Source organism: Drosophila navojoa, chromosome 4 (assembly GCF_054131105.1).
Source record: "Drosophila navojoa isolate 15081-1374.11 chromosome 4, UAZ_NAV_1.0, whole genome shotgun sequence".
Lineage (NCBI taxonomy): Eukaryota > Metazoa > Arthropoda > Insecta > Diptera > Drosophilidae > Drosophila > Drosophila navojoa.
This window is the reverse complement of record NC_142892.1, coordinates 3,096,410-3,112,500: the sequence shown is the minus strand read 5'-3', so window position 1 is coordinate 3,112,500 and position 16,091 is coordinate 3,096,410. Positions and strand designations below refer to the sequence as shown.

The following is a 16,091-nucleotide window of genomic DNA, read 5'->3' as shown; positions in this document are numbered from 1 at the left end:
GGCGCTCAGATCGGGCAGATTTTCGGAGCCGCGTCGCTCGTTCTGCTGGTGCTTCGCGGCGGCCACAGCCGCTGCCGCCGACACCTGATCCTCGATCTCGGAGCGCTGCAAGTAGGCCGGCGACTTGTACATGTTCATCGACTGCATATGCGGCGATTGTTGCTGATGTTGTTGGTGCTGTTGCTGCTGCTGCTGCTGTTGTTGGGAGAGTATCTGTCGGCGTAGCGTCTCTGTCATGGTGCTCAGCGGATTGCTGGCGTCGGGCGGCGCCATTTTGACGGCAGCGCTGTGATAGCCATTGGCAGCAGCTGCCGAGTTGCTGCCATAGTGGGCCTATGGGTAGATGTAGAGAAGGGAAAGAAGAAGAAAAGTTGGGGAAGAAAGTGCATTAAGATCGATTGCAGTTGGCATATGTGTACATATATCGTTATCGAAAATATTGAGTTTATATACAAATATCGAATTAGCTAAACTTTGCATGTTTATAAATGCGTTTATTAAATACGTGCTGATGGCTTTTAAACGAGTTTCCTATAATAGTATTTATTAATATTTGAACTTTCTATCTTATCTGATTTGATCTCCATGATTAACAAACTATATTTATGCGTATTTGTTTTTATGCAAACTAGGCGTTTAACTTGAAGACTTTACTAATGATATTTTGCTGAAATTTGTTTCACAATAGCAGTGAATATATATGTAAGAAACGATTTTAATAGGGCTAATAACTGTCGCAGGAATGAAACCCCATATGTTGTAATAAAACTGCTTTTGTTATTCAAAATATCTAGCTCGAAGAGGGGTCTATTAAAGTTCTAGCTGAGTTTTTCTGTAAATAAACATAGTTTTATTTACAACGTGTTTTTTAAACTGTATCTATTCTGATAGAATGTAATATCCATTATCATATTCGAGATTAATTTTTATTATCCGAGTCTAAAAATATTACTCATATATTGAAAACTTCTGAAAGGATGTAATATCCATAGTCATATTCGAGATCTTGTTTATTATCCGAGTCTAAAAATATATCTCATTTATTGAAAACTTCAGAAAGAATGTAATATCTATTATCATATTCGAGATCTTGTTTATTATCCGAGTCTAAAAATATATCTCATTTATTGAAAACTTCTGAAAGAATGTAATATCTATTATCAAATTCGAGATATTGTCTTAAGTATTGTCATAGAGACTTAGCTAAGAAGAAGAAGTTTATAAATGAATTCGTGCATTTCCTATATTTTTCCCTACATGCATAGCTTTAGCTCATTAAATTAAATATATATATATTATTATCTAAACTTATAAAGCTATAGCTATGGCCATCTAATCTCCTATCATATCATGTCCTAGCATGTTTTTAAAATATTTCATAAATTCCTACTTACACCATGCGGCTGGCCATTGGCATAGGGATGTGCGTTGATGTCCTCCTTGATTTCGCGATAGTCACGAAAGACGACGGCCTTGATGACGCTGCGTATGAGCTCGTCGGGCCACATGCCCAGCAGAATGCGTTGGGGTCGGCCGCGTGCCTTGGGCCGTGGATCGCTGCCGCCGTCGAGCGAGGGTCCCAGCATATTGTGCACACGGTTCGCATAGAGGACGAACGTCGGATAGGGTATGTCGTATTTGCGAGCGGCTTGCGAGAGTGAGAGGCCCTCCTTAAGGACGCTAAATATGGCCTCGGCCATGGCTTCCGGGCGCCAGGACTTGAGTGGGCCGCGCTCACGAAAGCGCAGCTGTTGCACCAGATTCTGTTGGTTAGTGTTCCAGCACTTTTGCCACATGGACTGCAACTGATATTGATAGCTGTCTGCTGGAGAAAAGCGAAGAAAAATGTACAAAAAACTTAGTTGTCCTGTTCCGGACTCTATGCTAATTGTTTTGCACGAGGGCAGCTCGCCCTCTCTCCCTCTTTGACTCTCTCTCTCTTGAACTCACCCGCCACAGATGCGCCTGTTGCCGGTGCACCCATCCAGGCATGTCCGCTCGTCTCAATCATTTTGGCCTGCAATGGAATAAAGGAAAAGCGGAAGATAAGCTAAATTGTCGTTTACTTGTTCAAAGGTTTACATAGCCAGCATACTTCCACGGTGGTGCGGTGTGGTGTGGTTCTGTGTGACAAAGCCAGCGACCGCAGAGCAGCGACTTGCGAAAATGTTGGCCATAAAAGTTTATTAATGCCATAAATGTTGGGCCCAAAGCGCTTTGGTATGCAAACGCCAATGCGAATTAGTATACAAACTTGGCTAGCGCACAACGATTTGCTGCCGCTTTTGTCTTCAGCACTTTTATGGCTCCCCCCTCACAGAGCAACAAAACAGCTATTTATTTATTGCTATTATTAGATATGTATACCTCCCGCTCTCAGGCAGTTCGCCAGCTCGATGCCATCCGCTATGACTCTATCTTAACTACACTCAAGCCAAAATTAATCAATGGGACAGTAGAGGAAGTCGCTCACAAAGAACTTCCTTTTACCTAACGTTCAAACTTTCGCTGAGCCAAAAAAAAATTATACTTTTAGATAAGATATAATTTAGATAATGATTAAATAAATTATTATCAAATCTGCTTAGAGGCACAGGCAGTTACAAAAGCTCTTAATATTTATTAATCAAAACAACAAAAAATAAACAAGTTTAATGTTGCCTAAATAAAGTCCAAGCCGTCGTTAATTTCTCGAGTAGAAAAAACGAAGCGAGGAGTTGCACCTGCCACAGGATGCATTGGCCAATGCTGACCAGGCCGTAGCGCCGCCCAGTTTTTTTTTAACATACGAGGCTCGTCAGCGCTGGCCCAACTGCACAGAGCCATGCATTTTATATGGCCAACAGGCGAGTGCCGTACAAATTATGTGCAACAGCAACAACAACAAAAAAAACAGCATATACTAATGCGCAGCTGTATGTATATAGATATAGTATATATATAAATATATCTATATAAGTGTATGTGTGTGGAAGTGCAAGTCTTAAATATTTGAAAAGGGGTTTGGGCCATGTTTGGATTGGATTTGTTAGACTGTTAGCCTCTGCATGTTAAGGAAAAAGGTCATAAAATGTATGAATAATTGAAATTGAAAAGTCAGTAGAATTTTTGTTTTTTCACTTTTTTTTTGCCTCTCTATTCTACACTAGACGACGCGGCACGTCGCGCGCCCCCCACAGCCACGCTACAAAATGGCGTTAAAAATGCTTTTTTATGTTAAGCATTTTGTTAATGGCAAAGCGTCAGGGCAGTTGGCCCCACTGCTTGTTGTTGTTGTTGTTGTAGTTCTACTTTTAATGAGAATTGGCCGGAGCCAGTAGCAAAAATTGTCGGGAGTTATGTAAAACACGTAATTAGGCTCTGACATGGCAGCTATATGGCTACCCAGCTAACTAGGCACACTCTCCATGCACAAAAGGTCTGAGAGATCGCTTGAGGAAAGAATAAATGTGAATGCATTTCATATATCATATTTATTGCAGTGGCTGAAAGGCTAAGGGAGAGCAAGAGAGAAAGAGAGATAGAGAGAGAGAGCTAAGGAGCCTCGTTGGTATGCTAGCTTCATAGGGAATGCATATGATAGACATTATGGGGATATGGATTAAGAATTATGTATATTGTTCATGATGATCCTAGTGCCAATGCATTTCGATAATAATAATAATAATGATAATTAATGTGATAAAAAAAAATATAGAAATCGATAAATATAATCATACTGTCAATGCCAATAGTAATGATAATCACAATGACAAAGTCAATGATTAAAAAAAATGCTTATGATAATGACAAGACCAAAATACAATAAAATTCTCTAGATATACATATATGTATATATGACATATCCTATTTGTATTTCAGCTATTTCTGCCAACATTTTCCACTTTGGCTGCCTTGACCATTCAGTTCTAATTGCTTGATACAATTTAATAAATAAGTAACTATTTAACTGTTTGTAACGAAGTTTACTTTGATGGCATATGCAAGACAATTGGAATTATTCACACTAGTTCCTCCACAGACTCACATATCAATTCAATATAATTGCTTACAACGAGGGCAGCCATTAGTCACTTTTACATTGCTCGTTTTGCCAGTCATTTTGCCAATGCATTATGACGACCTTTTAACCCACCACCCCTCTGCCCCCCCTCCCACTTGGCAGCTATGTAACCCCATACCATTATACTCATTCCATATCTATCTAAACATTCATGTACGCCCCCTCCCCCGTCACCCGTCACTTAGCCAAGTCACGTCTAACAATTATAAGACTCGCCTCGGCACAATACATACGACATACAATATAATAAAATATAGCTGCTGCTGCTCTGCCGCTGCTGCTGCTGCTGCTGCTGTTGTGCTCAAAAATGTTTAATTAATTAAATTTTCAATTTCCCGCCAGCAGCAGCAGCAACAACAACAACAACAACTGAAGCTATAGCATAAAACAACAACAATTTTGAAGCGTGCGCGCATTCAACTTTCTTTCAACTCATTTAATTTAATTTGCGGCGCTTCGCTGCCGCCGCTGACGTCGACGTCGAGCTGTCAGCGCTGCTGCTGCTTCTGCTGCTGCGGCGGCTCATCGTCTTCTTGTTCTTGCCAATTACTCATCGTGTGCACACGCCCCATTCACATAATAATTTATTTAATTAACTTTATGCGCTACAAAATTTCTATAAAAAGAAATTATTATTTCCTATTATATTTTCCTTCGTTCATTTTTATTGATTTTGGCAAAGTTATATATATATATATATGCGTATATATGTATGGCATATATGTATAGATAGGGCATATCAATCTAACTGCTTGCCCTTGCACTTAAATCCTAATGCACACACACACACACACTTACACGTCTTTCAACAGCCTTCAAGTAACGTCTGCCACGCCCCAACCGCGCAGCCATAAAAACCCGTTGGATTCCTAATGCAATTTTAATTTTATTTTTCAAGCGAGCACATAAACTCAACACCAGCCCCCGAAAACCCAGCGCCAGCCAGCCACTGACGCCCGCCCCCTTGGCCCTTCATACATCACAGATAGCAATAGCAATAGCAATGGCAATAGCTATTGTGGGTGGGGTGGGGTGGAAGGGTTTACACTATAAACTACAGACGCGTCGCGGTGTCTTCTCTCCGCGCTCCGCTCTCCTCTTCCCTTCGCTCGTTCCTTATTTGTTGCCTTAGAACTTTTCTCTGTAGTTTGTTGCTTCCTCTTGCCGCACGCACACACACACACCCTCACACAGTTTTCCCTTTGCGCCTCTCTCCTTCTCGCTCACCAGCTGGCAGACTATATTTCTTATATTATATAACACTTTATTTATTATTCATTTTCGATTCGTGCTTTTACTGCTGCAGCGACGCCAGCCGCGACGCCAGCAGCGACAGCGGCGTCTCAAGTTTGTTATTTCTCTTGTCTGCAACCACAATCCGCACCAACACACTCTCACAATCTCTCTCTCTCTCTCTCTCTCTCTCACTCGCTCTCTCGTTTACACCACCTGCTTTGCCTTTTGCTCTTGGCCATTTCTTGAGCTTCTTTTTTTGGCTCTGGCTGCGTTTGCTGTGCGCCTGCTGCTTCTTAGCCTTCACTACTACTACTGCCAACTACTAGATACTAAGCTACGCCTCCTGCGCCCCATGCCCAAGTCTCTTTAGCTGTCGCTGCCGCTGCCTCTGCCGCTCTGCTGCCGCTGCTGCTTTCGACGCTCATTCATTCATTCATTTATTTATATTACTCAACCAACCGCACGCACACGCCCCCCACATTTGGCTCGCCCCCCCGCCCATCTCGGCAAGTTGTCTGTCTCCTGTTCTCGCTCTCCGTCTCACTCGCGCCCGTCCGTCGCGTCTTTTATCCGCGCCCGGTTTTATAGTTTTTGCGCTCATGCCATTCATTAATTTTATAAGAAGCAATGCTTGGCATAATAAATAATTAATTTAAATGGCAACTCCTCTGCCTGCGCATACGCGACAAAGTCCCCAACATCCTCAAGGACCTTACTTCCTAGTTTGCTCTAAAGTGCTTCAACTTGTCGCACCACACAGTCATCGCACAGTGGGCCAAATAGCCATCAAAACTGTGAATGCCCCAAAATCAATATGTTTTTAATTGAACTTTTTTGTAAAGTAGAGGGGAATGGAATGGAAGTCTCTGGGAACGTGGAAATCTATTTTTGGTAAAGCTTTATTTCGATAGAGCGTAAATATAGTTCGATATAGAATTTATAATTAATTATTAAGAAGAACCAAAAATGGAAAAACTTGTTTTGGTGGCTTTAGGGACTGTTCGTAGATTTATGATAAATAGTTTGATTTTCGCTAGGAGGAAATACTATTAAATTTCAATAGGTTTCTCTATATATATTTAATCTTTTTATATTACCATCCAACAATCTAACTACCTGTCGAGTTTTCTATCTATCAACTATTTACCTATCTATCTATCTATCTATAGATCTTTAGTCTAGCCTTTCTATCGATTCACCTATATTTATATATAAGAACTTGTTCTTTATCTCACGCAAACTCTCTAGATATCAATTCATTTTTTGTACCGTTCAAACCACTTCTATATCGATTAGCTGCTATTGTAAGTCTTATCTGAAATCTTCTCTCAATTTGGCATGGCTCGAACAGCTGTTGACCAAAGACAAAAAACCGCTCGAGCTCATCTTTCGGCAGGCAACTGCAACTGCTTTGCTTAACGTTGGAACTACTTCTTGGTGGTAGCAGAGGCAATGCTGGTGGCAGCAACGGCAACAGCAACAGCAGCAGCAGCAGCAGCAGTTGGCGTTGCCAACAACTAAATATTTAATAGTATTTTATTGCACGAATTTCACATAAAATATGCATATTAGCCAAATGCATTATTCATGAAATAATGTGAAAAACACATTTCGCGCTGAGGGCGAAGCCGCAAAAGAAGGAGCTGCCAGAGGGAAATACATATATATATATATTGTAGGTGCGTTGTATGCGCCAGCTATATACATATCTATATATATACATATATTTATATATATATATCGTTTACATATATATATAAATATGTTATTTCTTGTATGGAAATGCCAGTGAAGACGGCAAAAAACAATTGCAGTGGCAATTTCTGCGAAAGGAGCTGGACTTGAACGCAATGTGTCAGCAGTTAATGCAGCGGCAACAACAATTGTTGCAACAACAACAACAACAGAGCAACTACAATGGCAACAATAATTGTAGTAATCATAAAATCAAGTGCGAGTGCATGCAGCTCCTACACACACACACACACACACACTTCACTTCTGTCCCGCAATGAAAGTTTCGTTTCATTTTGTTTGCTACAACAACAACAACTACAGCAACAACACCATGCAACAATAATTTAAATGCAATAAATAATTATACAGCAAGTGTTGAGTGGAGCGCGCATTGAGGTGTGGCAGGTGTTGTTGTTGTAGTTGTTGTTGTCCCTAGCTAACCAGCAGCCGACAAAACCGAACAACCAAACAACTCAAATTACAATAAAACATTCAAATGGGGGCAGCTTACATAGGGCCAAGCCCAAAAAAAAAAAATATATATATATATATATATGTTTATATATACGTATATAAATACCTCGACATGGAAACCCTTTTGCAAGTCAAGCGGCGAACCCTTCGCTAAAGGAACTCGCACTCGAACTCAAGGGCTAAAGGGAATAATAGTTGAGAAATGTTTGCGTTGCAGCTAGCGATGACAGCGTGAAAACAGGTTTTCGAAATGGATTTATGGAGGAGAATCCTGGTGGAACTCTATAGATAGCTAAGGTAGAAGAGCTGAGGTAGAGTAATTAAATGTAGAGTAGAAGAAATGAGTGGTAAGACAAGGGATATAACTTGTATATCTGTGAGAGATTTTATGTCGGAAATACATATATAGCTCATGTCTTATATATCTTATCTCGTATTTCATATTCCATAACTCATTTCTTATATCTCATATCTCAGCTCTGATAGCTGTTAACTAGCATCGCCTATTGCATATACTATATCTCCTTTCATACAGGGTATATTCTAGTCTTCTATACATTGCAGTTTCAATGCATTTTCACGGTGCTCACGTTGCCCTCTCTAAGGGCAGGACTTGCAACATTGCAATGTTGCAATGTGTTGCAGTTTATTATACAAGTTGTTATTGTTGCTGTTGCCTGATGTTATTTACTTTATTGTTGTTGCTGTTGTTGTTGGTAATTGCAACTTTTTGCTCAACTGCTATTTTTTTTTTGTTCTCTTGCTCATGTAATTTTTTGTTAGCCACATTTGATGGCGCCTCGCCTCCTCACTGGCTGGCTGGCTAGCTCAGTTCTCGCCCTCGTTCTCATTGTTTCGAAGTAAAAATTAACCTTTTGCAAATAGTAATTTATTGTTTTTAGCATGCAGGATAATGAGGATATATGGCCCGACAGTCAAGCTGCTTGCTTGGCAGGGCCCACGCTTAAAGCTTACACATTGTTTGTTATTTTAATGGCCACAGCCTTGCGTGTCCTTTCAGCTGATTGAAAAGCGTGAGTGAGAGAGCAGAGACAGAGAGAGAGCAAGAGAGAGAGGCGGAGCGGGTGCGAGCAAGCTAGTGAGTGTTCGAGCTGATGAGCTGTCTACAAAGTGTTAAAACGCCTGCACACAGTCATTAAATATTAATTCAATATGTAAGTACCAGCTAGCACAAGCACAAAGAAATAAAGAATTATATAGAAATGGCTCGCCCACTTTTCTATATGCTCAGCAACGCCTTCATTAGCTCGCTTTCAAATCTCACAAGTTTAAATAATAGAAGAGGCTAGCAAAAAAAAAACAACAAGAAAAACGCAGCTTGGCATGTCCTAACGGGCATATAAATATATGCATGCATCTATAGACATATACATATATATATAAGTGTGTGTGTGTGTGCTATGAATAAGCGAACGGCTAAGCAAATACCAAGACACGGAACAAAGACAAAGGCGAAATGCCATAGCAGGAGCGGCTGCATTTCGGTCAAGCGCACAAATGTATGCTATGCCATTTAGACGTAATCTCACGCACACACACACACACACTGACTCACCCACACAGACACGCATAGCTAATGCATATTTGAGAACGCCTGCCTACAGGCGCAACGGCCAATCGAAGCGGCCAAAGCCCCTTCAAAAGCAGCAAACAAAAACTGCATGCACACATACTATATTGGCCATACACACGCACACACACACACACAAACACTGGTACAGTCTCTGTATGTGCAGTCGCATAAAGCCTTGAAATAATATTTAATATTTAGAGAGACATAAATATTAAATGAACGCCGCTATGTTACTTAGCAAAATCCAATGCTATGCAAAAAGGTAACACAACTTTGTTGCACCTTCCTCTCTCTCTCTAGCTACATATAAGAATGAAGAAAAAAGCCGAGCTCTCCCCCGCCCGTCCCGCCACTAACTCCAACTCAAACCCCAAAGCTAACGCCTATGCCATTCCATGCTCCGTGCTGTATAAAACAAGAATTACAGCTAACACATTCGAGCGTTAATATTTCTATGCTAGTGCTTTCTTTCTATCTGAGCTGATGCACTCAGAGAAATTGTATGTATAAAATATAAAACAATGATTTGATGATTTTAGTGAAGTTGAAGTTGATCCTATATCAAATTATGGTTTGCTATATATATATATATTTTAGATTTTTTTCTTAACAATAATATATAACAAAAAATAATAAAAAAGAATACTCTCCGAATTAAATTCTATTATTATTTTTTTTTTAAGTAAAAAATCGAATTGGCCATTATTCATAGGAAAATATAAATATATTATATATTTTTTATTTTCATACATTTATTTAGTTTTCTTTTCTTTCTTAGCGCTTACTCGCCTATTTCTCTCAGTGTATTACCTTGACATAAATGGATCCTATTTTTAGTTCGTTTTTTGACTTACAAATTATTGATTTAAGTTTATGAAACTTGGAAACTTTCGCTTTTCACATTTGTCCGCACTTCAAACACTTTACCCAACTATTTCTGGCAGTGTTGTTGCCTCTGCTGTAGGCCAAAAACTGCAATCCAACTGTTGTACATAGAGTATTTTATAGCCAGGGCATGCATTTCTTTAGCCAGTCGGGGACTCTAGCGGGCGCGTTCACATTTTTATTTCTATTTTATTCTGTTTTTTTTTTTTTTTTTTAGTTTCTATTTCAGTTTCTGTTTTCAGTTTTCAGTTTGAGTTGTATTTGATACCTTTGGGAGGTCGCCCCTTGCCACGGCGCTGCACGTTAGAAGGGGGGCGTGGCGTGGCATGTTAGACTGACGTCGTCCAGGTGAGGCGAGGCAGCGGCGAGTCGAACTCTCAGCCGCCACGTCGAACATTTTGCCGGTGCCCATACGAAAATCTTATGAAATATGCACAGCCTCTGTAATTTCTTATTTAAAATGCCATTAAATTTTTTGAATAGCATAGAGAGAAAGAGAGCTCAAGCGAGCTGGGAGGAAAGAGAGAGAGAGAGAGGGAGCGAGCAAGGTGGAGAGGGCGAAAGCTAGCTCTAAAACAGAGCGCAGCATGCACTCGGGCTCTGGGCAAATAGAGGCGCGCACCTGGACACGCTAGCAAACGTGTATGCAGGTGTGTGTGAGTGAGTGTGTCTGTGTGTGTGTGTGTGTGTGGAGCGACGAGGTTAGACAAATATGGTTGGTCTGCTGCAGCGACTGTTTGAGGTGCAGGCCATGGGGGAGCGCACTTCTAGTTGAGTTTTAAAATGCATATTTGATTGTTTTTCGTAGGCAGTTGCGCCTAAATGAATGCAATAGCTGAGCTGCCACACACACACACACATAGTATAGACTGTGTGTGTGAATGCGTAGCTCATTAAAGTGCACCAGCCAGCAACTGCTGCATCATTTATATAGACACACGCATCAGAGCATCAGCTGCTCTGTCAGTTGTAGCTGTATAAGTAAGTCCATGTATATATAACAATATATATACATACATGTGTAGATAAATATATTATATATAGATATAAGTATATATATTTATATGTATATATAGATATCTGTGTGGTCAAGTTAGTATTGACGTTGCGCTCGCGCGCTTTGCTTAAGCTAATTAATACACACACACGCACAGTTTCGTCTCTATGTATTGTAAATGCTTGCATATTGTCTCTCTATCTGTCTCTGTCTCTTTCACTTTGATTTGCTGCACGGATTTCTAAAATAATTACAAATACACACGAATTAAATTTGCATTAGAGCCGCAGCCAATTAGCCATTTGGCAAAGGGCTTTTGCTTTGGCTTTGTCTTGTGCATGCAGCTTCGAGCAGACTAAACTAGACAACAAAGCAGAAGTTTGAGTGCATTGAATTAGATGGCAGCTAAGAGGTAGTCAATGCATATCCCAGCTGGGATCACTCCGGGAGTTAAAATAGAATTATTCGTTTCATTTTCTTCAAGGATCCCTTGAAGTCTTTCATCAGCTTCAGCTTAGGCTCGTCGACTCGACCCACAGCAAGTCCATTCAACTCAACGATACCCATTATGATTTGAATTCATAGAAAAACTGTTTAAATAATGCCCATAAACAACTCGGATTCATTTTAAATTCGTTTTTGTTTTATGTTTTTTTGTTTTTGTTTTCGTGCTGAGTAATTAAATAAAAATTGCCTTTTGCCGAGCCGTAAAAATCATTTTTCTCAAAAGCGAAATATATGGCTGATATAGCATTAGCTGATGTTTGCATTTCAATAAAGATTTGTGAATCTAAATATTATGTGCTCATATATATATAAATTATATATATATATGTATATATGTATGTACACACAGCAACAAGGTTGTGGAAGCAACAACAACAACAATAAAAGGCTGCGTCATTTTTATTTGTTTCGCTTCAAGTGCAGGAAATTGTCTGTAGCCCATTTAAAAATAAACAATAATAAAATAAATAATTAAGAAATACGCTTTTTTTGTGCTTAATTATAAACAAAACTGAAAAAAATAAAGCTCGAAGGGAGTGTGGGGGCAGGCATTGTGTTGAAAAATTTGTTGAAAATCGAGGCATTACATAAACGCTCGAAATATAAATAATAATAATAAATGGCAGCGTTTAATAAGTGAATCACTGTGAATGAACAAACCAACAACAACAACTGCAACAACAACAACAACAGCAATAACTACCTCAACACGCGCAGCTCAAATTAATAATATAAATATAAATGCCAAAAATAATTTTTAACATTTTTTTTTTTCTCGCTTTTTATTTTCCGTGTGTGTTTGCGTTTTTTATTTTTGGCCGCAAACGAAATAAATCAAATACAATTTGCTTCTTTTCTTTATATACTGTCTCCCTGTGGCTACTGGTCAACTATATAATGCGTCTCCGATCTCAAATCGTGCACACAAAAGGCTGTGTATACTGTGCAGAGGGCGTGGCCAGTCGCTCACGAGTTGGCTTTAGAAATTTACAAATCTCTATTTGTCGCGCCTTTCAAATTATTGCTGCACATCTTATAAAGCCATCCATACACACATATCTGACTATACGTACGTATCTTTTTATATGCATATACATGTATATGTATATATATGTATATTAAATGCCTGCCTTTATGGACCTAACATTGTTTTTTCAACAAACAAAATGCTCGATTGTTTTTTAGTCTCGCTTTTTATTTATTTTTAATGAGCAGATTGCTCCAAGGCGGGAATCTCTGTTGTAATAGTGTTTGCTATTGTTGTTGCTGTTGCTGTTGCTGTTTATATATCTTTTAGTATCTATTTGTCTAAAACATATATACATATACATAGATATAGCTCTGCGCTTGTCTCTGTCCCAACTCATGCGTATTTTATTTTATTATGGATTTGCGTATATCTGCGTATATATCTTTTCATTTCTTATTTTTTAGTTTTATTGCTCGCCAATTACAGTGAATACGTCAAGAGCACTTGGCGCGATACAGAACGGCATGGAAATGAAACGGAACAGCTATTAAGTTGGTCGTAAAAACCCTAAAAAACATTGTTGAACATAAATTCAAAATTTTCAGATTTTCTACTTTATCTGCATGTGTGGGTTAAAAAAGTCGTTGGAGAACTTTTCATGATTCCTTCATATCTATGAGGCTTATACAAAATTATGAACAATCAATAAGTCTTTGATGAAACATTCGTAATATATTTGTAAGAGTATAGATTATTTAGATTGTGCTGAACGCATGTATCTTAGAATAAAATTAAAAATAAATATATCGATAACTTTTGGATGGTTATCGATAGACAGCGGTAGTAAATCGATTGTTGGTATTTCCATACTTTTATTATTATATATTGTTAACAATAATTGAATATAATTGAAACACATATGTATATATGTATATATAGTTGTTATCAATAACCTTTTCAAGGACTACATTATCTATTGTCTTCAACGTTCTTCATGTGCTCTACACTTACTCTCGATTTGCTTGCTTGACTGTGTATCACAGTTTAACTGTAAGTAATGTGTATGAAATGATCACACGCCGATAACAAGTTATCGAGAATTACACTTCTCCCTCTTTGCTGTAGCTCAATTTGATATATTGCTCTTTAGAAGTTATCCTTTAGCTAAGCTCGCGCTTCATGTGAGCTCGCAATTCAGCTTCAATACACATCGATGAGAAATCCAAATGAAAAGAGATAAAACGAGATAAAGACAGAAAAAAAAAAAAACAAAACCTGAAATATATCGGATATGCCGGTTGGCTTTGTCTTCATTCGCGTTCGCATTCGTATTTGGGAATCGAATTTGGAATTGACTTATTAATTAATTTATGCAGACACGTTTTAGTTTTATTATTTATAAATTTGTGTAATTTGCTTTTTATGTTTGCGAAGAAGATGCAGAGCTAAATTTGTTATTGTTGTTTGCCAGTTTGATTTTTTTTTCTATATTTTATAGACAATTTATATTTATATGTCTCTTTTGGCCATCGGAATTGGGCATAAATTATATCGCTCTGATTGAGAAATGCTGCTATTCCAATACATATATGTATACGATATTTATATTGTATATATATTTATTTATTTATTTATTTATTTTTTTGCCTTTTTATAACGCAGTTGTGCGCTTTCTGCTTGTGTTTGTAAGTTTTTATTATTTTAAATTTAAATAAATTAAATTTTATTAGTAAACATTGACGAAAATATGCCACGCACTATGACAACAGCAACAACAACAACAACAACGAGAGCAAGAGCAACGGCAATGGCAACAGCAACAATAACAATAGCAAATTTATATAGAGAGTTAGATCTGATAACAAGATACTTTTTGATTAATAAATACAGCCGGGGCCATTTGTTTAGTTACATTTGAGCATTTGGATCGCAATGCGCGGCGTCATGTTGGATAGAGTCCAGAAGAGAGCAAAAGAAAATCGATTGAAATTGAAAAACTTTTGAAAGTCTATTTTTGTTGTGTTTTTGTTATTTTTCTTTTTTTTTTATTATAAATAGATTTATAGATCTCTTATGGCTCATTAGGTCAGTGCGTACCCCCCGATGTTATATAATTAGCTAGACAACAACTCGGTTCAGCTTCAATTCGACGTTGAGTCGACTTCACATAGCGTATCAATCAAAATGCCGCTATTTTTTAGCTCCACGAATGTTTGATTTGATTAGACAGCCGCCACACGCCGTTGCCAATGCAAATAGCCAACAACAACAACAACAGCAACAATGGTTACAACAATAATAGCGTTAACAACAACAATACAACTAATTCTCACTAATAGAAGTGAATATAGCAACCAGAGCTAAAGGCATGCCCAGCTCTATCTCTCCATCTCCCTCTCGCTCTGCCGCCATCTATCTCTTTTAGCCACGGGGCAGAATGTATATTAAAATAAATTTTAAACATTCCATTTTTTTTTTTGTCTTTTTTATCGTTTTTTATTTTATATTTTTTTTATTTTTTGAATTTTTTATATATTTTTTATACCATTTGCGCATGCGCGCAAACTGCCAAACGAGCAAATAAATAATTAATGCAAATAAACACAAAAGCAGCAGAAAATAAATGCTTACAAGTTGAATGGATTAAGCTAAGCTTAGAACGACTATCAGATATCCTGTAATGTGAGCTGCTTTGAGTATCTAAATATATTAAAATCGTAGCTATTTAATTTAATTTAAATAATTGTATATACTTTTAGAAGAGAGCTCTCTGCCTTGTGAATCTATTCCACACTCAAATTACTCTCAGCTCCATCTACCGTATCACATACCCTCGGCTAGGGTATAAAAACGTGCCGCCAATAACCCCTCAAACATAAATATATTGAAATAATTAAATTTATTATACATGTATTTATATAAATGTATGCAATCAAATTTTGATTTATATGCATATTAAAATTTATATAAATAATTATACAAAAAATGCTCGGAAACAAACAAAAAAAGAGTTAAATAATTTAAGCAAATGCATATCATTTATATAATAATTATGAAAAATAATACCAAAAATCATTTCAGTTAGCAGCATTTAATTTTCATAAAAAACTAATTCCAACTTGAAAGCCTCGAAGTGCCAAGTCACGATGACTTTGAAATAAAATTATATATGTGTATATATATAAATGAAAACCCAAAATGCATAACTACAATGAAAATAATTACAAATGTAATGCGGCTGACCGACAAAAAAAATAATATGAAAAGAAAAAGAAAAAGGCAACTCGAGGGGAAAATGCTGAAAAACACATTAGACATACATATGTACGTGTAGGAAATGTGACGCACCCTCTAAAGAAAAACCCAAGCACTAAAAACCATTAATTAAAACTATAAAAATTACACCACCAACACAATGCCAATGGCTAGACACATATATTTTATGATATGTCGGAACCGCAGTACCATATAAATTTATATATACATATATATATGTGTACATATATATTTATATCTATATAGTCTTTAATTACAGAGAGCAGAAGTCTTGCCCACTTGATATTATTATTAAAAAAGAAAATTGTTTCTCTTGCTTGTGGCCTTTATCTTAAGCTGTAGGGTATTATGT

General features: G+C 37.7%; 1 protein-coding gene across 3 annotated transcripts in view; it reads right to left on the bottom strand.

The window, feature by feature from the left end:
* The window catches only part of bab2 (bric a brac 2), a 37,828-nt gene that overhangs the window by 1,912 nt on the left and 19,825 nt on the right, over positions 1 to 16,091 (bottom strand). For 2 of the 3 annotated variants that reach the window (XM_089260423.1, XM_018102505.3), the window contains exons 3-5: positions 1,951 to 2,017; positions 1,395 to 1,825; positions 1 to 333 (exon numbers count right to left, since the gene is read on the bottom strand). The exon at positions 1 to 333 is cut by the window's left edge and continues 1,912 nt beyond it. In XM_089260423.1, coding sequence (XP_089116549.1) covers positions 1 to 333; positions 1,395 to 1,825; positions 1,951 to 2,017 — 831 coding nt within the window. The remainder of the gene's footprint in view (positions 334 to 1,394; positions 1,826 to 1,950; positions 2,018 to 16,091) is intronic. The other variant, XM_018102506.3, reaches the window with a different exon arrangement.